General features: G+C 40.5%; 1 protein-coding gene across 1 annotated transcript; it reads left to right on the top strand.

The window, feature by feature from the left end:
• Window positions 1-7,900: 7,900 nt before the first annotated feature.
• LGALSL (galectin like) lies at window positions 7,901-24,407 on the top strand. The gene is made up of 5 exons (XM_060784473.2): window positions 7,901-8,060; window positions 9,418-9,489; window positions 9,587-9,675; window positions 11,982-12,156; window positions 22,599-24,407. Exons 1-5 carry the CDS (start codon window positions 8,022-8,024, stop codon window positions 22,740-22,742), a joined length of 519 nt encoding a protein of 172 aa, XP_060640456.1. The 5' UTR covers window positions 7,901-8,021; the 3' UTR covers window positions 22,743-24,407.
• The last annotated feature ends 987 nt before the right edge of the window (window positions 24,408-25,394 follow it).

Consider the following 25,394-nt stretch of genomic DNA (forward strand, 5'->3'; position numbering starts at 1 on the left):
AACAAGATGAGTCCACAGCAGACCCTCTGCTTATTATTATTATTATTATTATTATTATTATTATTATTTTACAGACACAAAAACACAGTATGACACAGCAAACAAGATATATAGGCTGGATTTTGTACCACAAAATCACAAGTCGAACACTTCCCAAGTGTTTAAGACTGTGTGATGTATATCATTATCATCTCTTCCTAAGACACACTGTTTCCTTTATAAACATCTCTCAAAACTGAGCATGTTGAAGAACTGCAGGTGTATCTTATATATTTGTTGGTACTGAAATTAAGGTGCATCTTAATGGCGGTTTATAATTGTTGAAGTATGGTATTATTATTATTATTATTATTATTACTATTTGAAACACAACAAGATGAGTCCACAGCAGACACTCTGCTGGCTGTTGTATTGGATTACACATCGGACACTTCCCAAGTGTCTAGGACTGTGTGAAGTATCAGCGAATAATGCGTGCAGATCCCAGTAAGGTGGCCTTTTGCAGCTGGCAGATGGTAATTTTGTCAGCGCCGATTGTGTTTAAGTGCAGGCCAAGGTCTTTAGGCACTGTACCCAGTGTACTGATCACCACTGGGACCACCTTTACTGGCTTGTGCCAGAGTCTTTGCAATTATTTTATTATTGCAATTTTTAATTATTATTATTATTATTATTATTATTATTTTGCTGGCATAAAAACACAGTATGATACAGCAAAAAAGATATATATGCTGAATTTTGTATCACAAAATCACAAGTTGAACACTTCCCAAGTGTTTAGGACTATGTGATGTATATGATTTGATTATCATCTCTTCCTAAGACACACTATTTTCTTTATAAACATCTTTCAATCATAGAAACATTGAGTTGGAAGAGACCTCATGGGCCATCCAGTCCAACCCCCTGCCAAGAAGCAGGAATATTGCATTCAGAGCACCCCTGACAGATGGCCATCCAGACTGTTTAAAAGATTCCAAAGAAGGAGCCTCCACCACACTCTGGGGCAGAGAGTTCCACTGCTGAACAGCTCTCACAGTCAGGAAGTTCTTATATATTTGTTGGTACTGAAATTAGGGTGCGTCATATGGTGGTTTAGAATTGTTGAAGTATGGTATTATTATTATTATTAGTCTTCCATTCTTACACACCCCTTTCCCCCTTTATAAACACCTCTAAAATTGAATGCATTGTAGAATTCCAGATGTATCTTTTTTTTGGTGGTGGTGGTGGTGCTAAAATTAGGGTGTGCCTTACAATCTATGGTGACATATTTTAAAAAATATGGTATTATTAATATTATTATTAGTTTTGGGGGAGGATCTTTTGAAATACTTGACTTTAAGACAGCCCTAGGCCCAGCCTCCAGCCTTATAGAGGATCCTTATACCTAATCCATTTTATGGTTTTTACTGTTGTTTTTAACACTACCGAAGTTCAATTCTGCTTTAATGTGTGTGGATTTTAAATTGTATTGAAATGCTTTTGACATAAGCCACTTTGAGTCTCCTCTGTGAAGAGTAAAAGGCAGGGTAGAAATAAACATAATAATGAAAATGATCATAATAATTGCTATAATTAATAATTATTAATAATGGTATATTATCATTAACTATATTAATGATTGTGCATCCTTATTAATATTAAGTACTGATAATAGATATTATTAATAACAATTATTATTACACTATGCAACAAAATTTGGAAAAAAGTTCTTTTTCTGGTTTGAAAGTGTTTCTTGTTTATTTGTGTGGTACTTACTTTGAAAGCAGTTGTACTCCAGAAACCTTGTTTTTGTGGCTGCGGTCTTTAACCTTTTCAATGGGACATTTTTAAACTTTTGTGCAGACTGTTTCCCTATGTTTTTATGACAGAATCAATTAGGAAATGAATGTTATAATTCAGGAACAAAAAATGTGTTATTAATAACACTGTCATTATTGTCATGAATAAGTATGGTTATAATAATAATGATTACTAATGATTATTAACAATGTTATTATCAATAATAATAATATGGCCAATAAGTGTATGTGTGTGTGTATATATATCTATATCTATATATCTATATATCTATATATCTATATATATATATAATTTTTATTAGTTAAGAACACAGAATTCTGTTATTTACAGTATCAAAAGTTGGGTATTTGTGGAAGTGGGGATGGAATGGGGAAATAATACCGTGAGTGAAAAGTAGAAAATAAAAAAAGAAGAAAAAGAAAAAGGGGAAAAATTGAACTTACCAGGGATCTGGAGAAGGGAAGGAGGATAATATATGTAACAAAGAAAAGTTTGACTTCTAGTCTTCTCCACCGTGATATACATTGCCTTTTCTTAATTCCTTATATTTCTGCTAACCTGTCTTCGTTCATTTTCAGTTATCATTTTTTCTCCTCGTCATTAATTTGGTTACATTATCACTTTCATTTCTTAGTGGTAACCAATCCATTGGTTTTTTTTTATATCCACCTGAGTGTTTGATTATTAGTTGGGTTAATTTGTCCATATTCATTATATCAATTATTTTCGACATCCGTTGTTCTATTGTATTTATTTTGTTCTCAATTTTGGGGGGTATATTATTCTAGCCACTGTCATTAAATAGTTAAATAGTCTATATTTATTTTTTTATCAATGTCCATAATTCCCAATAAAAAGTATTCCTGTTTCAATTGCACCTTTATATTTAATATCATCTGATTTTTTTCTTGTATTTCTTTCCAATCGTTTTTAGCTATTTTACAAGCACCACATGTGGAAAAACATTCCTGCATGATCGCACATTTCCAACATTTATCTTGGAGATTTGAATAGTATTTTGATAGTTTTTGTGGCGTTATATACCATTGATACATCACTTTATACCAATTTTCTTTCAGCTCATAAGCGTTATGTATATTTTAATTTTTGGTTCCTTTTTTCTAATTTATTTGTGTGTCCAATATTTGCTGCCCATTTGATCATGCAATCTTTAACTTGTTCGGTTTCCACTGACCATTCTAATAATTTTTTGTATAGTTTCGTTATTAGTTTATCTGTCATCGTTATTTTATTCCCGAAAGTTTCTTTCTCCATAAATCCTATTATCTTGTTGTAGCATTCTTGTCTGTATTGAAACCAGAAGATATTCTTATCATTTGGTTGATTTCTTCTTGCATTTTTAGTGGAATATTTCTATTCCTTTTTTTCAATATATTTCTATATGTAAGCCACTTTTCCAGTCCCATTTCTCTTCTGTGTCCTCCTTCTAATGGGGGAAATCCATAATGGGGTATTTGTGTATAATCTACTTTTTTATTTTTCCCATATTTTTATTAGCGCAGATCTAATAAAATGATTACCAAATTTTTTCTCTACTTTCTTTTTCTCATACCAAACATAAGAGTGCCCGCCAGCTCTTAAGTCAAATCCTTCTAATGTTAAGATTCTTGTTTTGTTTAGAGTTGACCAGACTTTGATCCAGCTCAGTCCACACTCCTGATAATATAATTTAAGATCTTATAGGCCAAAGCCATCTCTTTTTTTCTCGTCTGTTAAATTGATAAGCCTGATCCTCATTTCTTCCCCTGCCATACGAATTCGGATAAATCTTTGTTCCATGTTTGAAGATCTGCATATTCCTGAGTATTGGTAATGTTTGATCTTCAGAAGTACATTCATTTTGATGACTGCCATTCTTCCCATTAGTGAAAGATTTAGATATTTCCAATATTCCAAATCTTTATTTTTTTCTATTTTAATTCATAATTATTCTTCAATATATAAAGGTAAAGTTTTCCCCTTGACATTAAGTCTAGTTGTGTCCAACTTTGAGGGTTGGTGCTCATCTCCATTCCTAAGTCAAAGAGCTGGGGTTGTCCGTAGACACCTTCAAGGTCATGTGGCCGGCATGACTGCATGGAGCACCGTTACCTTCCTGCCAGAGCGGTACCTATTGATCTATTCACATTTGCATGTTTTCGAACTGCTGGGTTGGCAGAAACTGGGGCTAACAGCAGGAGCTCATCCTGCTCACCGGATTCAAACCAACGACCTCTTGATCAGCAAATTTAGAAGCTCAGTGGTTTAACCTGCTGCACCACCAGGAGCTCCATAGTACAATATAGTAACATATAATACTAATATTGTGCTATGCTGATAATATAATATATTGCCTAGACATATAATCTTGATAATAGTATAATGTAATATAATATAATATAATATAAATTATACCATATAACAATATTTAATAAGATTGTAATATAGTAATACTAATATATTAAAGTATTGTTGACCGAAAGGTCTGGGAAGCAGCATGAGCACCCGCTGTTAGCCCCAGCTTCTGCCAACCTAGCAGTTTGAAAACATGCAAAATGGGAGTAGATCAATGGGTACCGATCCGGCAGGAAGGTTACAGCACTCCTTGCAGTCATGCTGGCCACATGACCTTGGAGGTGTCTACCGACAACGCTGGCTCTTCTGTTTAGAAATGGAGATGAGCACCACACCCCAGAGTCGGACACGACTGGACTTCATGTCAGGGGAAAACTTTTACCTACCTTTACCTAATATATTAAATATTATTACTCCTGATGATATATAATAATATATAATGATATGCTATTTTATTATTGTAGATTTGTATATTTTAAGTTGTCATGTTTTGTTTTGTTTTTATTGTGAGCCACTTTGAGTCTCTGTATGGAGAGATAATGCAGAATATAAATAAATAAGTAAATAAAATTATTGCCAAATTGGAAGGTGCTTTGAATCCCCTTTCGGGGTGGAAATAGAGCGGGGTAAAAATGCAGTAAAAAATAAATAGTGATGTTATTATGATCAATGATGACAACTGTAATAGAATCCTAGAGTGGGAAGAGGCCCACAAAGGTCATCCAGTCAGATCCCTGCCAGCCATGCCTCCAGCTCCCCTTCCAGGCATATAGATAACATTATAATATAATACAATATAATACTAATCATAATACCATATAATAATATCGTAAGATAGTAATACTAATATATTAACTATAATTTCTGCAAATAACATATAAGAATATATGATATACTGTTTTATTATGGTAGATGTGTATATTTGTAAGTTTTCATGTTTTGTTGATTGTGAACCTCTCTGAGTGTTAAAGCAGAGTATAAATACAGAAATGAATAAATGAATAAATGAAATGTAGCCTTGAATTCTTGCCAACCTGGAAGTTGCTCCGTTTCCCCTTTCGGGTTGGAAATAGAGTGGGGCAAAATGCAGTAAATAATAAATAAATAATGATATTATTCTCAACTAGCCATCCCCTGCTATGCACTGCTGTGGCCCAGTGTCTTGTGTCCAAATTTGGCGGCAATTCGTCCAGTGGTTTTTGAGTTATGTTAATCCCACAAACTAACATTAGATTACATTTTTATTTATATAGAAGGACGATGCTAAGAATAGAACCCTATAGTAAATAATAAATACATCTATATAAATAAAATGTTCGTTTGTGGGATTAACACAATTCAAAAACCAGTGGACGAATTGACACCAAATTTGGACACAATACACCTATCAAGCCAACAAGTGACAATCACTCATAAAAACACCGAAAAACACAGCAGAAGGGACTTGAAAGGCCAAAAAAGACACTACAGCACATGCACAAAAATGACTCCCCCGGCAAACAATAGCATATCCACATTCTCTTTGGAACTACAGCTCCCAGCATCCCCTAGACCAGGCCCTTTAGGATAAGAAAATGATCCAAATGCACTGCTTCCAAGCTGCAAGTTTTCTTCTCCTTGGATTTCTTCGAGAGCATCCCAATCCCTGCATATTTCCAATTTCCTATTCCTGGATTGCAACTCTGAGCAATCCTCCAGATAGAGAGATTAGATAGAGATAGATAGGTAGGTAGATAGATTGATCAGGACTGCTGGGAGTTGGAGTCCAAGAATAGGCAGAGAAGGGAGAAAGGGGAGAAAAAGAGGAAGGGAAAGAAAAGGAAAGGAAGAGAAGGAAGGAAGGAGAGAAAGAAAGAAAGAAAGAAAGAAAGAAAAAGGGAAGGATGGAAAGAGGGAGGGAAGGAAGGAGAGAAAGAGGGAGGGAAGGCTGGCTACAGCAACCCATAACGGGTACAGGTAGTAACATATAAGAACATATAATGATATACTGTTTTATTATGATAGATATGTATATTTGTAAGTTGTCATGTTTTTTTTTATTGTGAGCTGCTTTGAGTCTCCATATGGAGAGATAAAACAGGGTATAAATACACGAATGAATAAATGAAATGTGGCCTTGAATTCTTGCCAAACTGGAAGCTACTCTGAGTCCCCTTTCGGGGTGGAGATAGAGATGGGTAAAACTGCAGTAAATAATAAATAAATAATGAGATTATGACGACGATGCTAAGAATAGAATCTTACAGTACATAATCTATATAAATGAAAATGTAATGTTTGTTTGTGGGATTAACAAACTCAAAAACCAATGGGCGAATTGACACCAAATTTGGACACAAGACACCTAACAAGCCAATGAGTGACCATCACTCATAAAAACACCGAAAAACACAACGGATGGGACTTAAAAAGCAAAAAAAAAAACCCACATTACAATGCATGCACAAAACCACATATATACACATATACACAAATATATACACATATATATTCATATATATATATACACACATACATACATACACAAAAACACATATTATTTTTATTATTTATTTCGAGGTTTTATATACCGACCCTCTCACCTTCAAAGAGGGATTCGGACCGGTTCACAACATGTGTTAACATACAAAGAATATACAATAACAACACAATGCCACTTCATTACACGATTAAAATATCAGCACTATACACATTAAAACATTATCATCCCAGTTAAAAGAGCCAAATCGTCCAACACCATCACAATCCCATTCATCATCCTCCTTCCACAACCAGGTCTTTGTTAGTTTCCTGAATGTCATGAGGGAGGGGGCAGTTCTGATCTCTAATGGCAGGGAGTTCCAAAGTCGAGGGGCCACCATCGAGAAGGCCCTGTCCCTCGTCCCCACCAGCCGTGCTTGTGCAGGTGGAGGGACCGAGAGCAGGGCCCCTCCAGACGATCTTAGTGGTCTTGATGGTTCGTAGGGGAGAATACGTTCGGAGGGAGAAAGGAGGGAAAGAAAGAGGGAATGAAGGAGAGAAGGAAGGAAAGAAAGAAAGGTAGAGAAGGAAGGAAGGAGAGAAGGAAATAAAAAAGTGAAAGAGGGAAGGAAAGAAAGAGGGAAGAAAGGAGAGAAGGAACGAAAGAAAGAGGGAGGGAAGGAAGGAAGGAAGGAAAGAGACAAGGAGGGATGGAACCAAAGAGCAAAGGAAGGGAGAAAAGAAACAGGTAGAGAAGGAAGAAAGAAGGGAAAGAAAAAGAGGGAAGGAAGGAAGGGAGAAAGAGGGAGGGAAGGAAGGAAGGAAAGAGACAAGGAGGGATGGAACCAAAGAGCAAAGGAAGCGAGAAAAGAAACAGGTAGAGAAGGAAGGAAGAAGGAAAAGGAAAAGAAGGAGGGAAAGAAGGCGACAGAAAAAGGGAAAGAGGGAGAGAAGGTTGGCCACAGCAACGCGTGGCGGGTACAGCTAGTAAATAGTAAAAATGCAGTAAACAATCAATACAACAACAATAATAAAAATAAATATTATGATCAAGGATGCTGCTGATAAGACTAGAGCCCAAGAGTGGGAAGAGTCCCCCAAGGCCCATCCAGTGGTATCCGTGCCGGCCTCCCCTTCCTGGCGGTGGGCATCGAGGGCAGGGAGGCCAAGGGGAGCTGGGGACGGGGTTTGATGCCCATCGGGGCGGTCCCCTTCTTCCTCCTCCTCCTGGGGCAGCCCCGCCCTTCCTTCCCTGCCTCCCTCCTTCTTCCTCCCTCCTCCTCCCTCCTCTGCCAGGTCAGCGCCGGCTTCGCCTTGCCCACCGCGCTCGGCTGGCTGGTGGCTGTGACTGGCACCCTTGCCGCTTGCCGCTCCCCCTCCCTCTCCGTAGCGGCGCCAAGATGGCGGGATCGGTGGCCGAGCGGGACGCCGCGGTGTCGGTGAGCGAGCGAGCGGGGCCTTTCCCGCGGAATCTAGTGCCAGGAGAAGCAGGGAGGGGGGAGGGAGGGGGCCGAGGCTGGCCCTGGGGATCCGCGCGGGAGGGGCCTGGGCCTGGGATACCTGTTGGCGGCGGAGATGGCACGCGAGCCCTGCCAAGCCTTGCAAAGCCTTGCAAAGCGGGCTGGCGGTGGGGCAGGGCTGCAATCAGGCGCGCGCCTCTGTTGACTCCTGCCTGCGTCTCCGGGATTGGGAAGGGACTCCCTTTGTCTGGCTGGCAGATGGGATACAGAGGAAGAGGGTGCCCTCTCCCTCCATCCTTTCCTCTCTCCCTTCTGGGTGCCCTCACCTTCCATCCTTCCCTCCCTCCCTCTCTTCTAGGCGCCCTCTCCCTCCATCCTGCCCTCCCTCCCTTCTGGGTGCCCTTTCCCTCCATCCTTCCCTCTCTCCCTCCCTTCTGGGTGCCCTCACCTTCCATCCTTCCCTCCCTCCCTCTCTTCTAGGCGCCCTCTCCCTCCATCCTGCCCTCCCTCCCTTCTGGGTGCCCTTTCCCTCCATCCTTCCCTCTCTCCCTCCCTTCTGGGTGTCCTCTCTTTCCATCCTTCCCTCCCTCCCTCTCTTCTAGGTGCCCTCTCCCTCCATCCTTCCCTCCCTCCCTTCTAGGTACCCTCTCCCTCCATCCTGCCCTCTCTCCCTTCTAGGTGCCCTTTCCCTCCATCCTGCCCTCCCTTCTGGGTGCCCTTTCCCTCCATCCTTCCCTCTCTCCCGCCCTTCTGGGTGCCCTCTCCTTCCATCCTTCCCTCCCTCCCTCTCTTCTAGGTGCCCTCTCCCTCCATCCTGCCCTCTCTCCCTTCTAGGTCCCCTTTCCCTCCATCCTTCCCTCTCTCCCTTCTGAGTGCCCTCTCCCTCCATCCTGCCCCCCTCCCTTCAGAGTGCCCTCTCCCACCATCCTCCCTCCCTCCCTTCAGGGTGCCCTCTCCTTCCATCCTTCCCTCCCTCCATGTCTTCTAGGTGCCCTCTCCTTCCTGCCCCCCTCCCTTCAGGGTGCCCTCTCCCACCATCCTTCCCTCCCTCTCTTCTAGGTGCCCTCTCCCTCCATCCTTCCCTTTCTCCCTTTGGGGTGCCCTTTCCCTCCATCCTTCCCTCTCTCCCTTCTGAGTGCCCTCTCCCTCCCTTTTGCCCCCCTCCCCACCCTTTTCTCCCTCCCCCTGATTGTCTCACAACCTCTGAGGATGCCTGCCATAGATGCAGGCAAAACGTCAGGAGAGAATGCTTCTGGAACATAGCTATACAGCCCGGAAAACTTACAACAACCCAGTAATCCCAACCAACAATACATTGTGTGTTTTTTGTCTCCAGAAACTCGAGGACGGGCACCTCAACAACTCCCTGGGATCCCCTGTCCAAGCAGAAGTGTACTTCCCAAGGCTGGTAAGGAAAGGGCTGTCTTTCTCTCCTCTTGCATGAACTGAACTCCTCTCCCTTCTGGCATACACAGGCTCATTGTCCACCCTTGTCCTCCTTCCAGACCGTCCCCTTCTGTGGGCACATCAAAGGCGGCATGCGGCCGGGCAAGAAGATCCTGGTCATGGGCATCGTCGATCTCAACCCTGAGAGGTATAAATGTGCCCCATGTGCTTCCCACGGCCAGTGCAACCCATCCCCACCCTCCCCCTTTAAGGTTCCCACGAGCCTTCTCTCTCAAAGGCAGCTATTTTTTGCTGGCAGGCGATAAATATAGAACGCTTTAGACCCAAACATTGAAAAACCCAGGCCTGTCTTTCCCAGCATCCCTCTTGGGCACATGACGTCTTTTCCATACAGTGGGGGGATGAGAGGGGAAACGTGGAGCATGACAAGCAGTGGCGAGAGAGAGAGAGGGGGAGAGAGGGATGGAGGAAGTGGCACGCAGGGAGCCACAGGTCCCGTTGGTATTGCCAGCAGAGAGGCAGCTCTTGGCGCAGCCCGTAGAATCCAAGGCTGTTCTGCCTCAGGGCCCTTCCACACAGCCACATAACCCAGAATATCAAGGCAGGAAATCCCACAACATCTTCTTTGAACTGGGTTATCCAATAATGTGGGATTTCCTGCCTTGATATTCTGAGATATAGGACTGTGTGGGCCTCCAGATATTCCAGCTCAAAGCAGATATTGTGTGATTTTTTGTCTTGATATTCTGGGTTATATGGCTATGTGGACTGAGCTGCAGTATATTACATACCACAATGGATACTACAGTATTGGCTCAGAAATAATTCACTGAACTTCTTATTCTCAGCTAAGTGTGTGAAGGATTTCAACCTGAATATTTGCTTTGATGTTGTTTGCCCAGAGCTGAAGTTGGTGCTATATATGTAAGCATAAGAAGCCAGTTTGTTTGTTTATACTTTTTTATGTAAGCATAAGAAGACATTTGAGTCCCCTCAGGGAGAAGGGCAGAATATAAATAAAGTATTATTATTTGAAACACAATAAGATGAGTCCACAGCAGACAAGATCACTCTGCTGGCTGTTGTATTGGATCACATGTCGGACACTTCCCAAGTGTCTAGGACTGTGTGATGTATCTGTGAATAATGCGCGTACAGATCCCAGTAAGATGGCCTTCTGCAGCTGGCAGATGGTTATCTTGTCAGCACCAATTGTGTTTAAGTGCAGGCCAAGGTCTATAGGTACTGCACCCAGTGTGCCGATCACCACTGGGACCACCTTTACTGTCGTCTTCTTCTTATTATTATTATTATTTGAAACACAACAAGATGAGTCCACAGCAGACAAGATCACTCTGCTTGCTGTTGTATTGGATCACACGTCGGACACTTCCCAAGTGTCTAGGACTGTGTGATGTATCTGTGAATAAAGCGTACAGATCCCAGTAAGATGGCCTTCTGCAGCTAGCAGATGGTAATTTTGTCAGTGCCGATTGTGTTTAAGTGCAGGCAAAGGTCTTTAGGCACTGCACCCAGTGTTCCGATCACCACTGGGACCACCTTGACTGGCTTGTGCTAGAGTCATTGTCTTTTTCTTCTTCTTCTTTTTATTATTATTATCATCATCATCATCATCATATTATTTCCCTTTTATCCATAAGCAGTAACAGGTTTCAGAGGATTTGGGGAAAGAGTCCCCAACCCCTTTCCATTACTTTATGGACCAAGAAGTACCACCTTTTGTAAGAATCATGAGGTGAACTTCTGTTATGTTCAAAGGAAGTCCTTCGTTCATTTTTCCATGTGAAATTGAAGAAGAGAAGAGGTTGCCATTCACTATCAATGGCAGTTTAGGTATATTAGGCACAGCAACTGGGGGCCCTTCCACACAGCCCTATATCCCAGAATATCAAGGCAGAGCAAGATCTGCTTGTTACAACAAGATCTACAAGATCTGCTTTGAGATGGGTTATCTGAATCCACACTCAGATAATGTAGGATTTTCTGCTTTGATATTCTGGGATATAGGGCTGCGTGGAAGGGCCCCGTGTGTTTCTAGGGGCCCTTCCACACAGCCCTATATCCCAGAATACCAGGGCAGAAAATACCACAATACCTGATTTGAACTGGGTTTTCTGAGGGCCCTTCCATACAGCCATATAACCCAGAATATCAAGGCAGGAAATTTCACAATGCCTGCTTTGAATTGGGACCCCTTCCACACAGCTGAATAACACCTCACATTATCTGCTTTGAACTGGAATATCTGGCAGTGTGGTCGCAGATAACCCAGTTCAAAGCAGGTATTGTGGGATTTCCTGCCTTGATCTTCTGGGTTATATGGCTGTGTGGAAGGGCTTTGAGTTATCTGAGTCAACACTGCCATACATTCCGGTTCAAAGCAGATAATGTAGGGTTTATTCAGGTGTGGAAGGGGCATCAGGTGCATGTGTTTGTCTCTGGTGAATGAGAGCAACGCGTTCCCTTTTGCAGTTTTGACATCAGGCTCACCTGCGGAGATGCGGAGGACCCTGCTGACATTGCGATTGAGCTGAAAGCCATCTTCTCAGACAGACAGTTCCTTAGGAATGCCTGCGTCTCCGGCGAATGGGGAGAAGAACAGTCATCTCTTCCATACTTCCCTTTTATCCCTGACCAGCCCTTTCGGGTGAGTACCAAGACTCTCATATATACTCCCATTAAGTGCCTATTATTATTATTATTATTATTATTATTGCTATTGCTGCTACTATCACACAGCCCAACAACAAAACATTCTTGGTGTTAGTATATAGGCCTGTTCCTCAAGTTATTTGGGGCGCTAATTCAGAAAATTGCATTGGATAGCATTGGCTCTAGTTTCTTAGATTATTATGGGTGAGCTGATGATGACTGGTAGAATCGTAGAATCATAGAGTTGGAAGAGACCACATGGCCATCTAGTTTAATCCTCTACCATGCAGGGAAAGCACAAAGTTCCCCTGACAGATGGCCATCTGGCTTCTGTCTCAAAGCTTCCAAGGAAGGAGCTTCCACCACACTCCGAGGCAGAGAGTTCCCCTGCTGAATGGTTTTTACAGTCAGGAAGTTCTTCCTAATGTTCAAGTGGAATCCCCTTTCCTGTAATTTGAATATGCCTCTGGTTACCTCAGAATTTGTACATTCGTTGTCTTCATGCTGTTCGGGTTTTTTTAAGTCTAATGTGTGCCTTTGTAGAGGAGATTTTTCCTGTATCTCATTCCATCCATAAGATGCACTGGAGTAACAAATAATTTAATAAATCATCCATCATAAGTGCATAGTTTGGATTAACTCAGTTACATACCCTCTTCTGGTTTAGTAAAAGATGGGAGATTGAGGCATAGTTTTAAAGGATCTGGCAAAATAGGAAAAGTAGTATGTTACATAAAAGAAAAAAAGAATGTTACAAGTTAACCTCATTTAGTTGTAAAATTCAATTTTTCATTTTGGAAAAGGAGAAGCAAAATTAGGAAAAGCAATGCTTAAAATCAAAATAATCTTGCACTTAACACTCTTCTAATTTTAAATATTGCTGCTCAACATTCAGATGTGGATATGTGAGGGGGAAAATCTTGGGGAAGAAAAGAAGTCAAGGCAAGAAGAAAAAAAGTATATATTTTGACCATATATCTGATTGATGTTTCCTAGTTCTAGTCTAGTTAGAGAGGATTGGGCCTTTCGTCTCCGTCTGCGAACCCACACGACCTCTTCGATCTTCCGGAGAGGCCCTTCTCTCGCTCCCGCCCGCATTGCAAGCGGGACTTGTGGGGATGAGGGAGAGGGCCTTCTCTGTAGTGGTCCCCCGGCTCTGGAACTCACTCCTCAGAGAGATTAGACAAGCCCCCTTGCTGGCAGTCTTCAGGAGGAAGCTGAAAACCTGGTTATTCCAATGTGCCTTCAATGATTGAATGTAGGACACTCCCTGTCCAAAATGATCTCAGAAGCACATTAGTTTGTGGTTCGTGCAATTAAATCCTTCCTCATCTCGTTTCCCCGTCATGACAATCCTACATTGCCTATCTCCCAGTATTTTTAAATTTTTATTCTGAAATGGCCCTGCCCTGTGGAATTTCATAGAATCATAGAATCAAAGAGTTGGAAGAGACCTCATGGGCCATCCAGTCCAACCCCCTGCCAAGAAGCAGGAATATTGCATTCAAATCACCCCTGACAAATGGCCATCCAGCCTCTGCTTAAAAGCTTCCAAAGAAGGAGCCTCCACCACACTCCGGGGCAGAGAGTTCCACTGCTGAACGGCTCTCACAGTCAGGAAGTTCTTCCTAATGTTCAGATGGAATCTCCTCTCTTGTAGTTTGAAGCCATTGTTCCGCGTCCTAGTCTCCAAGGAAGCAGAAAACAAGCTTGCTCCCTCCTCCCTGTGGCTTCCTCTCACATATTTATACATGGCTATCATATCTCCTCTCAGTCTTCTCTTCTTCAGGCTAAACGTGCCCAGTTCCCTAAGCCGCTCCTCATAGGGCTTGTTCTCCAGACCCTTGATCATTTTAGTCGCCCTCCTCTGGACACATTCCAGCTTGTGTTTGTTGTTTGATTTTATATTGCTGTGTTGTTTATTATATTGGTTTTGCATTTTATGTTTTGGGTATATTGTGTCTATTATGTTGATGGACGTGGCCTCACGTAAGCCGCCCTGAGTCCTCCTGGGGGGAGATGGAGCGGGGTATAAATAAAGTTGTTGTTGTTGTTGTTGTTATTATTATTATTATTATTATTATTTGCAGAGGCTAGCATCCAAATCTGGATTAAATTCACAGACTTAACATCAGGTGTATGTATCTACATGGCAATCCAAGTACAGATGTTTATTTGCAATGCATACCTTCCAATGGAATGTGGAGCCAAATGCATTCAGAAGTATCCACCAAAGTAGTTGTTATTAGATCTTGTTTAAGAGCCAAGGCAAATGATTCACACTTTGAGTGGCAATGAGATTGAGAAGAGAAATTTTCTCCCAGATGGCCTTCAAACGTATTAATCCAAGGACTTTGTGCAAGAGATCAGGGCAGAGGATAGAAGAAGTTACCTCTAAGGCTCTCAAATGTGATTCATGAATTCTTTTGTTATTATTATTATTATTAGCCGCATCATCATCATCTTTATTTATACCCCACCTTTCTCCCAGTGGGCACCCTTTTCCCTTCCCGCCATTGATCTACTTGCATTGCATGCTTTCAAACTACTAGGTTGGCAGAAGCTAGGGCTAACTGTCAGGAGCTCACCCCAACTTGCAGCTTCAAACTGCTAATCTTCCAGTCTGCAAATTTTCTGCACCTAGCAGTTTAACTTGCTGTGATACCGCGGCTCCCATAAATGCAACCATGCATGCACTACAACGTCATTTGGCCCTAACACCCCAAGTTTGACTATCAAATGTGGTATTTTCCGTTGCCAGGCAGCAAGAATGGTATGTGTAAACATAGACCTCTACTTGCCCTATTTTTCAGGATGCTTTAAAACAAACTTCCATGGGATTGGGTTTGAATTTGGCATGTGGGTGGGAGTAAGAGCCTTTTTCTTGGGACATCTGCCTATAGAAACCCTCTCAAGACTTTCCATGCACAGGATTCTCATTTTTCTTAGCAGCTTTCAGTAATCTTGGCATGTCATGCAGTGTAAGGAACAATGCCAAGTTTCCCCAAAAGCTGGATTTATGACCTCTTAACTGCTGGGAGATTCATATTTATGGTTGTTAATAACCAAATGTGACCCCCCCCCCGCCCCCAAAACCTACCTCTTCTACTCAGCAGCAACCCACCAAATGGATTCCAAAATTATGTGTATTGGAGGACCTAGAAGTGAAGTCTGCAGTTTTCCACCAGTTCCAAGTTGTCTGGTGACAATCAGAAGGGCGTCTCCAGTTGTCTATTCTCAATGTTGGAGTGCCTCAGAAACCATTGGTTGGGGCACTACCAGGGTCAGAGGGAAGACTTTTAGATAGTGGCATCATCAGATACAACTACAATAAGGAAGCTTCATTATTGTTGTTAAGGATTTCATCCATTGGTTCTTATACTGGTTCTAAATTTACAATGTGTACTTGAATTGATGTGACTACCAGTGGAGAAAGTCAATTATGTGTGTACTGCTTCTCGGGATTATGTGCTTTTGAGTCTGGTAAAGGTGACACAACATAGAATCATAGAGTTGGAAGAGACCTCATGGGCCATCCAGTCCAACCTCCTGCCAAGAAGCAGGAAAATTGCATTCAAAGCACCCCTGACAGATGGCCATCCAGCCTCTGTTTAAAAGCTTCCAAAGAAGGAGCCTCCATCACACTCTGGGGCAGAGAGTTCCACTGCTGAATGGCTCTCACAGTCAGGAAGTTCTTCCTCATGTTCAGATGGAATCTCCTTCCTTGTAGTTTGAAGCCATTGTTCCGCGTCCTAGTCTCCAAGGAAGCAGGAAACAAGCTTGTTCCCTCCTCCCTATGACTTCCAAATCTATCCAGGTGTCAAATGTGTTGCTATCTTCTGGAGCATGGTTGAGTTCCCAGACAACATTTTGAAAGAAAATCAAGTTATAATGATTGTTAGTCCTTTTGCTTATTGCCGTTATTATACCCACGGAAATGTGGGAGAATATGTCACTTAAAATATAGGGTCAGTGGCAAAATGGACTTTTGAGGTCAGATAAGGATAGCTCTCAATGAAAGAGAAAACCACAGGCACACTCTCTATTTGTTTTCTTTTCTTCTGACACAGTGGACTTTGCTTCCCACAAACGAACATTACATTTTTATTTATATAGAAGGATGGTTCTAAGTATAGAATCCTATCGTAAATAATAAATACATCTATATAAATAAAAATGTTTGTTTGTGGGATTCACATAACTCAAAAACCACTGAACGAATTGACACAAAATTTGGACACAAGATACTTATCAGGCCAACGAGTGACTATCACTTATAAAAACACTGAAAAACACAGCAGAAGGGACTTAAAAAGCAAAAAACCCCCCAAAAAAACCCCAAAAGACATCAAAGCGCATGCGTAAAAATGACTCCCCCTGGCAATCAAAACACACAATAGCATACCCACACTCTCTTCCGGACTACAGCCCCCAGCACCCCCTAGACCAGGCCCTTTAGGAGAGGAGGATGATCCAAATGCATTGCTTCCAAGCTGCAAGCTTTCTTCTCCTTGGATTTCTTTGAGAGCATCCCAATCCCTGCATATTTCCAATTTCCTATTCCTGGACTGCAACTCCCAGCAATCCTCCAGATAGATAAGATAGATAGATTAGATAGAGATAGGTAGGTAGGTAGGTAGATCCATTGATCAGGAGGACTGCTGGGAGCTACAGTCCAAGAATAGGTAGATAAGGAAGAAAAGAGAGAAAGAAAAGGGGAGGGAAAGGAAGGAAAGAGGTAGAGAAGGAAGGAAGGAAGGAAGGAAGGAGAGAAGGAAAGAGGGAGGGAAGATTGGCCACAGCAATACGTGGTGGGTACAGCTAGTATTTTATATATTTTTACATGTTACTGTTAGGAATATTTTCTCAGTATATTATTTTTGTAGTTAAAGACAATTCAGGTGCACCATGGGACTGTGGCTCTTATAATAATTACTTCTTCTTTTTTCATCCCATGGAATAGATAGTCATTGATGTGTTTGCAGAATAAGAAACAAATCTTCACTGTCTGCAGAATTATTTAAGTATTTATTAGCCATTTTTCCTCCATACAAAAATATAAAAAATGAAACCAACAATTAATTTTAAATACAATGGAACATTTAAACCCAACTGGTTCATAACAGAATGAGCAAATGAATGAGCAAATGAACCTATTTGGGAAGTGACTTCCATCCTGGTTTTTTTGTTTGTGATATGGTTCTTTGAGGATGAGTGTAATAACTGGAGATATTTAAGTGGGAGAATGCCATACATTAGGTATTCTGGTCCAGTAACAGTTTGTAGGTTAAAGCTAGCACATTGAAGGAACAGGCTAGATGTCAGTGTAGCTGTTCCAGAACTGGAGCAATAAATTCTGTGTGACTTAATCCATTTAGCAGTCCTTTTTTTTTTTGGCATGCTGCTTCTCAATTGTCTTCCAAGGCAGCCCTGTGTGCAGAGCCCTGTGATGCTCTAATTAAAACATGAGGCCTGCAGCCTGGAAGTCCTTCTCTGTACTTCTGTATAAACTATGGTGGATCAATTGATTCTTATGCTCCTACCTATGTGCCGGAGCCCCCAGTGGCGCAGTGGGTTAAACCCCTGTACCGGCAGGACTGAAGACCGACAGGTCACAGGTTTGAATCCGGGGAGAGGCGAATGAGCTCCCTCTGTCAGCTCCAGCTCTCCAAGCGGAGACATGAGAGAAGCCTCCCACAAGGATGATAAAAACATCAAATCATCCGGGCGTCCCCTGGGCAACGTCCTTACAGAAGGCCAATTCTCTCACACCAGAAGCAACTTGCAGTTTCTCAAGTTGCTCCTGACCCAACAAAAACAAAATCTATGTATGTGCCACACAAAAGTTGTGATTGCATATTTTGAAGAATTAATTACGGCGCTTGCCAAGCTGTTCAAAAGTTTTTATTTATTTAAAAAGAGAGCCACACCCTCCATTGAAGTGCTTGTAGTTGTGTCAGTACAATTAACTACAGGAAGATTTAAGACAACAAAGAGATCAGGCTATAGCAAAATGGGTTACGATGATCATTTTGAACACAGTTGCAGCTTCCTGTTGGGAAGGTGCATCTTTTGCAAGCGTTATGTTTGAAGTGCATTGTGTCTGAAGTGAAGTGAATACTATAACAGCTATTTCTGTGGTCTGCCATGATTCTACGGCATGACATTATATTTCAGGCATCAAATTATGAACCTCCCAATATATGTTTAAACTTGTTGGTGTATCAAGATCTGTGATAACGCCTTTTGCTTCCCTGGGGTTGCACAAGCATAAGCTCTCGTAGAATGCTATGTTTATTTCCACAAGTGACACTTTTAGCCTATTATTCCAAAACTACTTATTTGGCTGAAATCAATAGAATAATTCTTGAGGGTAGTCTTCACAATTTCAGGGCTGCTGTGGAAGAAGAGAGTGACATTTTAGATAAGATTATCTGTTAATCAGTAGGAACACACATAGAATCATAGAATCAAAGAGTTGGAAGAGACCTCATGGGCCATCCAGTCCAACCCCTGCCAAGAAGCAGGAATATTGCATTCAAATAACCCCTGACAGATGGCCATCCAGCCTCTGTTTAAAAGTCTTAAAATGCCTGAAATAGCTACCTTTAAAACTTGGTTGAGATCTGTGCATGTGATGTGTGTAGCTACAAAAAATAGAATTATGGAATTCTAATTTTTCCACAGTTAATTTAGCTCAGCCTAAATCTTATGAAAATCATTATTCTGAATAGCACTGGAGGGGGTGTTAACATGGTTGATGTGATGCTTAGCTGAAATTTCCAACTCACCTTGATAACTCTTATTGTTACAGTGCTGAAGTACTGAACTGCAAGCATGGCGTGATTCTGTTAGGAGAAATGAACGAATAGAGTCAGTTTTAAGGATTTTAACTGTTATCATATATACTCAAGTATAAGCCAAGTTTTTCAGCTCTTTTTTTAGGCTGAAAAAGCCCCCCTTGGTTTATACTTGAGTCAAGGTTATTTATTATTTTATTTTACTCTGTTGTTGTTGTTGTTATCATTATTATTACATTTATTATTTTACTCCATTTATTATTATTATTATTATTATTATTATTATTATTATTATTTGAAGCTCAACATGATGAGCCCACAGCAGACACTCTGCTGGCTGTTGTATTGGATCACACGTCGGACACTTCCCAAGTGTCTAGGACTGTGTGATGTATCAGGGAATAATGCATGCAGATCCCAGTGAGGTGGCCTTCTGCAGCTGGCAGATGTGTTTGTGTGCAGGTCAAGGTCTTTAGGCACTGCACTCAGTGTGCTGATCACCACTGGGACCACTTTTACTGGCTTGTGCCAGAGTCTTTGCAATTCGATCTTTAAATTATTATTTAAATTTTTAATTTTTAAAAAATTATTATTTAAATTATTGCAATTATTATTACATTTATTATTTTTCTCTCTTTATTATTATTATTGGAAGGATACGTAAGCACATTTACATTGAAGAAGGTTAGAATAATGGTTTAATCAGAGTTGGACAGTTATCTTAAATTGCAGTTTTATGTAAATATTCAAAAACATTTAACTTACTGATGCCTCAATTAATATAATTTTATTGATATCTATTTTTATTCTGAAATTTATCAGTAGCTGCTGCATTTCCAACCTTTAGCTTATACTCGAGTCAATATATTTTCCAGTTTTTTGTGGTAAAATTGGGTCTTTTAGTTTATATTTGGGTCAGCTAATACTTGAGTATATACGGGTAAATTTTAATTAATACCATCGATGTTCAATTCCATTTTAATGTTTTTATATATTTGGATTTTAAATTGTATTTTTAATAGCTTTTATTGTGCATTTAATTTTACAATAAAAAGTGGGTGAACAATTAAATAGATAGTATAGTAGGAAATGAGAGAGTAGGGTAGGGGGAAGGGAGAGAGCGAAAAAGAAAAAAGAACAAACAAAAAACAAACAAAAAGAAGAAAAAACCAAACAATTAACAAAATAATAATAATAAAATAATAAAAAAATATAAAGGGGGGGGAGGTTTGACTTCCATTCTTGTTCGTGGCAGTTCATCTGTTTTATATGTCCAAGTATTGATCTTTGTATGGTTTTATATATGTTATATACTCTTTTTTTTAAAGAGTAGTGTCTTTCTCTATCTCTGTCCCTTGGTTTTTCAGTTCTTCTTTGAAGTATTCTTCGAAAAGTTTCCATTCTGTTTGCTTTATACACTTTCCTGTAGTTTTCTTTAAGAAGAAAGTTAGTTTGTCCATGTCTTTTATCTCAGTTACTTTCCTGAGCCATTGTTCTTTCGATGGTATTATTTCACTTTTCTAGAATTTTAAATTGTATTGAAATGCTTTTAATGCTTTTTTGTGGATAATGATGATGGTGGTGGTGGTGGTGGTGGTGATGATGATGATGATGTAATGGATAAGTGTGGTTTTGTACTGGAGAACCCATGTCTCTTGACTAATGTGTCATAGCTCATCCTACGAGCTCATATATGACGCATTTTTCTTTCGCAACCTTAATTTCCGCAGTTGAACAGTCTGTCTCATATTATTTCCACTTGGGGTTCCTTTTATTAAGTCACAGTGCTATGTCTCATTTCCTTATCTGAGAAATGGGAATGGTAACAATCTTCAGTCATAGAGTTGTTGAGGTGGTCAACAATAGATGGACTGTACATTTTGCAGGTGTTGCAGATGCTGTTTTGTATAATATACTTGTGACAGTCTCAGCTTTATGAAAAAGGGAAGTGCTTTGGAACAAAGGCTGGTTTGTATTATTTGCATGAATGGTTTGTCTAGGAACATTTGTGAGCACTGCTACAAATTCATTGGGAGAGCAGTCACTCCTAGGCATTGCCATTTGTAAACCAGTGTTAACTTGGCAATGCACATTTATTGTACATTTAATGAGCAAATAATCAATTCTCATAGAAGTGTTCGAAATAGAATTGAAGCTGCAAGAAAGTGGCCGACCAATGGCACCCAGAATTCCTACAAACAGGATTTGTTTTCCGAATTCCCTTGGGTCTTTTAGGTCCACATACAACAGACTTGGTAAAGTGGCTATGATCTATAACCATGTAATCACATGACTTGATTTCACAGGGTCAGAGTAACTCTGGAACTGATCTAATCCAATCCCCCATAGATGCAATAGAACAGTGGTTCTCAACCTGTGGGTCCCCAGGTGTTTAGGCCTACAACCCCCAGAAATCCCAGACAGTTTACTAGCTGTTAGGATTTCTGGGAGTTGAAGGCCAAAACATCTGGGGACCCCAGGTTGAGAAGCACTGCAATAGAACATCAATGGATGGCCCATGAGGTCTCTTCCAATTCTATGATTCTATGATTCTGACCTTAATACCTTTACGTCTCCCACTGTCACTCCCCCCCCCCTTAATGTTCCTTAATGGTCCTCCACAGTCAGCACTGCTTCCTGCCGTTATGAAGGCCTGTCTTCATTGCTCCGTTGTTTATGAGTTTCTCCCTTACAAATATACCTGTTTTTATTTCTATCTCATCCTGAATTTTATCGTTCCCTATACATGTGGCCCGCTCATTGCAATCATGTTTGATTTTTCCTTGTATTATTTTATTTTATTTTTGCTTTATTTATCTTTTGCAATATTTATTTCATGTTTTTGTATTGTGTTGTTGTTATGTTATTGTAATTGCACTATCGGGCTTGGCCTCATGTAAGCCGCCCCGAATCCCCTTTGGGGAGATGGTGGCGGGGTATAAATAAAGTTTATTACTATTGGGTTGTTGTAGGTTTTTTCGGGCTATATGGCCATGTTCTAGAGCCGTGATGGTGAAGCTATGACACTCGTGTCAGCACTGACACGCATGGCTATTTTTGATGACACGCAGAGAAGTACACCTTATAAGAGCCAAACTAATTCCATCCTTAAATTTGTAAAAGGCTCTACAGATTTATTGTTCACTCTATAACTCAGCATGGATTATACATTTTTCTTATTTAAACTATAAATATTGCCATTTTTTTTCTTGAAGTGACACCTCACCCAAGTTATGCTCAGGTTTTTGGCGAATTTTGACACACCAACCGCAAAAGGTTCTCCATCACTGTTCTAGAGGCATTTCCCCCTGCATCTATGGCAAGCATCCTCTGAGGTAGTGAGGTCTATTGGAACTAGGAAAGTGGGTTTATATATCTGTGGAATGACCAGGGTAGGACAAAGAACTCTTGTCTGCTGGAGCTAGGTGTGAATGTTTCAACTGACCACCTTGATTAGCATTTGATGGCCTGGAAGTGCCTGGAGCAATCTTTTGTTGAGAGGTGATTAGATGTGACTGATTTTTTTTCTCCTCTGTTGTTTTGCTGTTGTTGTTATTATTATTATTATTATTATTATTATTACTGCTTAAACTCTGTGAAATGTTCTTTCCACTTAAAATTGTGATTTCTTTTACAGGTTGAAATACTTTGTGAGCATCCTCGTTTTAGAATATTTGTGGACGGACACCAGCTTTTCGATTTTTACCATCGTGTCGAGAAGTTGTCAGCTATTGATACGATAAAGATAAATGGAGATCTTCAACTTACTAAACTTGGTTGAACTCACTTTTTTATTAGAGGAAAAAAAAAACAGGAAAAAGATACAAACCAAAATTTTAGATTCCGGATTGGCTCAGGTGCCACCAGCATCTATTTGAAGGGACTGTGACAACGTCGCTGGAACACCTCCCTAATACACAGGCATCACCGTTTCGTTCCTATAAGCAGTAAAGAACCTCCTAACGAAGTACTGTTGATCCTGTTGAAGAAAGATGGATGATGAATAGATACTGAGCCATTCTCCTTCCTTTGGAACGAACGAACGAAAGAATGAGAAAAAGAAAAGCCTACCCCTGCTGGATAATCAAGTTCTAATAGATCCTGAAAGATTTACTTCACCAGAAACTGCATAAGCTATTTATCTTCCCAATGAAAGGGCAATATTTGAAACCAAGTGCTAAATCTTTTCCTAAACAACAAGGAAAGGATTTTGCTTTGGGGGAAAAACTTGCTCCTGCACTTAAGTGGATTATTGTGAGTGTAACACAGATCACAAGAGTGGGCCAAATGTTGAAGTCATTATTCGGTGCCGAATGCTGGCCTCAAGTGAACCAGAGGCAAACGTCCTGCGAGTTTGGATGGTGCATGAATTGTGAGCCACAAGGACTCGGTCCAGTATATTGCTCAGCACACATGTCCCATTGAATCACGGGGACTTCGGCGTGCTTAATGGTGTCCTGGATGGCTGCCAGTCACTATTGTATTTACCTTGGAGAGTTGGTTGCCAAAGAAAGAGTAGAAACTGGGTAATGGCTTCTGGATTTGGCTGCATCCTTTAGTCAGGGTATGTGCATAGAATGTAGGTCATTAAATGTTTTGCACAATGTAAGATTAATACAGTTTTTAAAAGCTTTTTCTCTAGTTTATTTATTAATACTCATTGTGTTAGTGCGTTAAGAGTAAAAATGAACAATATTCCTGAAATTTAAGAGCAGGCAAGTGTAAACTTTCTGAATGTACAGGTGTTAGTTGGGCAAATGTTGACATATCATTTTGGAAGTCTGTCCTGTTTGTCTTCGGGCAGTTGGTAGTATTTTTAAGGGGCCCTCACAATTCACAGAAGCATGGTCAGCTCATGTCTTCACCAGAACCTGCTTTCAGTATGTGGTAACTGCTACCAGTGGTAGGTCACAATTAATGTTTGAGGAAACACCTTCCTGGGCAATAGACGTTTGTAGGTTTATTGGTGCACATATTCTACAATCCTGTATCTGCTTGTGTGGTGCAATAGGCTCCATTGAACTCGGTGGGATGTATATTTGCCTAGTCCTGTATAGGATTGCATTGTTAGAGTTTGGGAATACAATGGGATGTTTGTAGGCTATATGCCCTTTGTGGCTACCAACTTGGTTGGAGGAGAAAACAAAATTTCTGAGCTCTTCCAGTGCCAAATAAATAATACACGGAGCTTTTAGAACTGGCCCAATAAGTACTGTAGCAAGCGCAAACACTTTCACAAATAATAGATTTTAGTGGTACGCATAATTGCATAATCACTGTTATTGTACTACACAGTGAATGAATGAACACAGTGACTTTTTTTAAAGGGACTTTGTGCATCAGCTCAATTTGTACCCCTTGGACAATGTTTCACAGTGGGCTGTAAAGGATTTATTTCGGTGTTATAGTTTGAGGAATAAACACGTATTTGCATTATTTTTCAAAACTTGTACTATAGTGATTTTTAAAGGTATTTGTTACAGAGAGTTTTTGTAGCAACATTTTTTAAAGGACAAAATTAATGCTTGAATCATAAAGGAAATTTGTTTCAGTCGGTCAAATCTCCTCCAGTAAGATTAGATGCTTAAAAAAAATAGTCCAATTCTTTATGCTCAATTAGATGATCTAAGTTTTGTTGATGGCAACATCTGTTACTTTAGTGAAATAGCGGGGTGTCACTGTTTCTTGAATACAGGAACTCTAAATCAGGGGTCATTGTGTGGCCCTTAGAAGATTTTCCTACTTGACCTGGGCACAGCCAGTATGATTTGCCCTACCGTACTCTGCAGTGCCATATTTCAAGCTTTGCTCTTTCACATGTCACAAACTTGGCTCATCCTCACTCTGCCAACTTCATCTCCTAGTTGGCGATGTCGCCCATCCTATCTTGTGATGCTAAGCATCACAAAATAAGTGCAGGAGTGAAACCGAATGCTGAGGAATATTTTCCCTGCACTTGCAGTTTAAGGTGTATAAAGGGGGATGCAAAAGAATCCCTCAGCCATAGTTTACCACATTAGAAGGAACCCACTGAGCAACTCAAGTTGCTATCGTAAGCTCTCCTACTGGGAAGTAAGTCTTTCTGAAATCGCTTCTGAATGGAAATGTATACGATTATGCCATAAACTCGAAGTTCAAACTAAAAAAAAAGTAAACTCTAGGACTTATATGATGATAATTAGGATCATGCTATAGGATTGCCATACCGTGCACATATGCTTGGGCTCAAGTCCTATTTCACGCAGTGGTATGTACTTCCATGTGACCTTGGACAGGCTCAGAATATTACAAGCTAAGTGTTTTTGGAAGTTGACCCAAGTGAAATAAATTGAGTGTACCACCTAAATAATCTTGGCTGTCATTATTTATTAAATTCACAATAGGTACTGAACGTTATTGATTTGTATTTAATTGGTCAGTTTTTTTAGCCACT

Source organism: Anolis sagrei, chromosome 1 (assembly GCF_037176765.1).
Source record: "Anolis sagrei isolate rAnoSag1 chromosome 1, rAnoSag1.mat, whole genome shotgun sequence".
NCBI lineage: Eukaryota > Metazoa > Chordata > Lepidosauria > Squamata > Dactyloidae > Anolis > Anolis sagrei.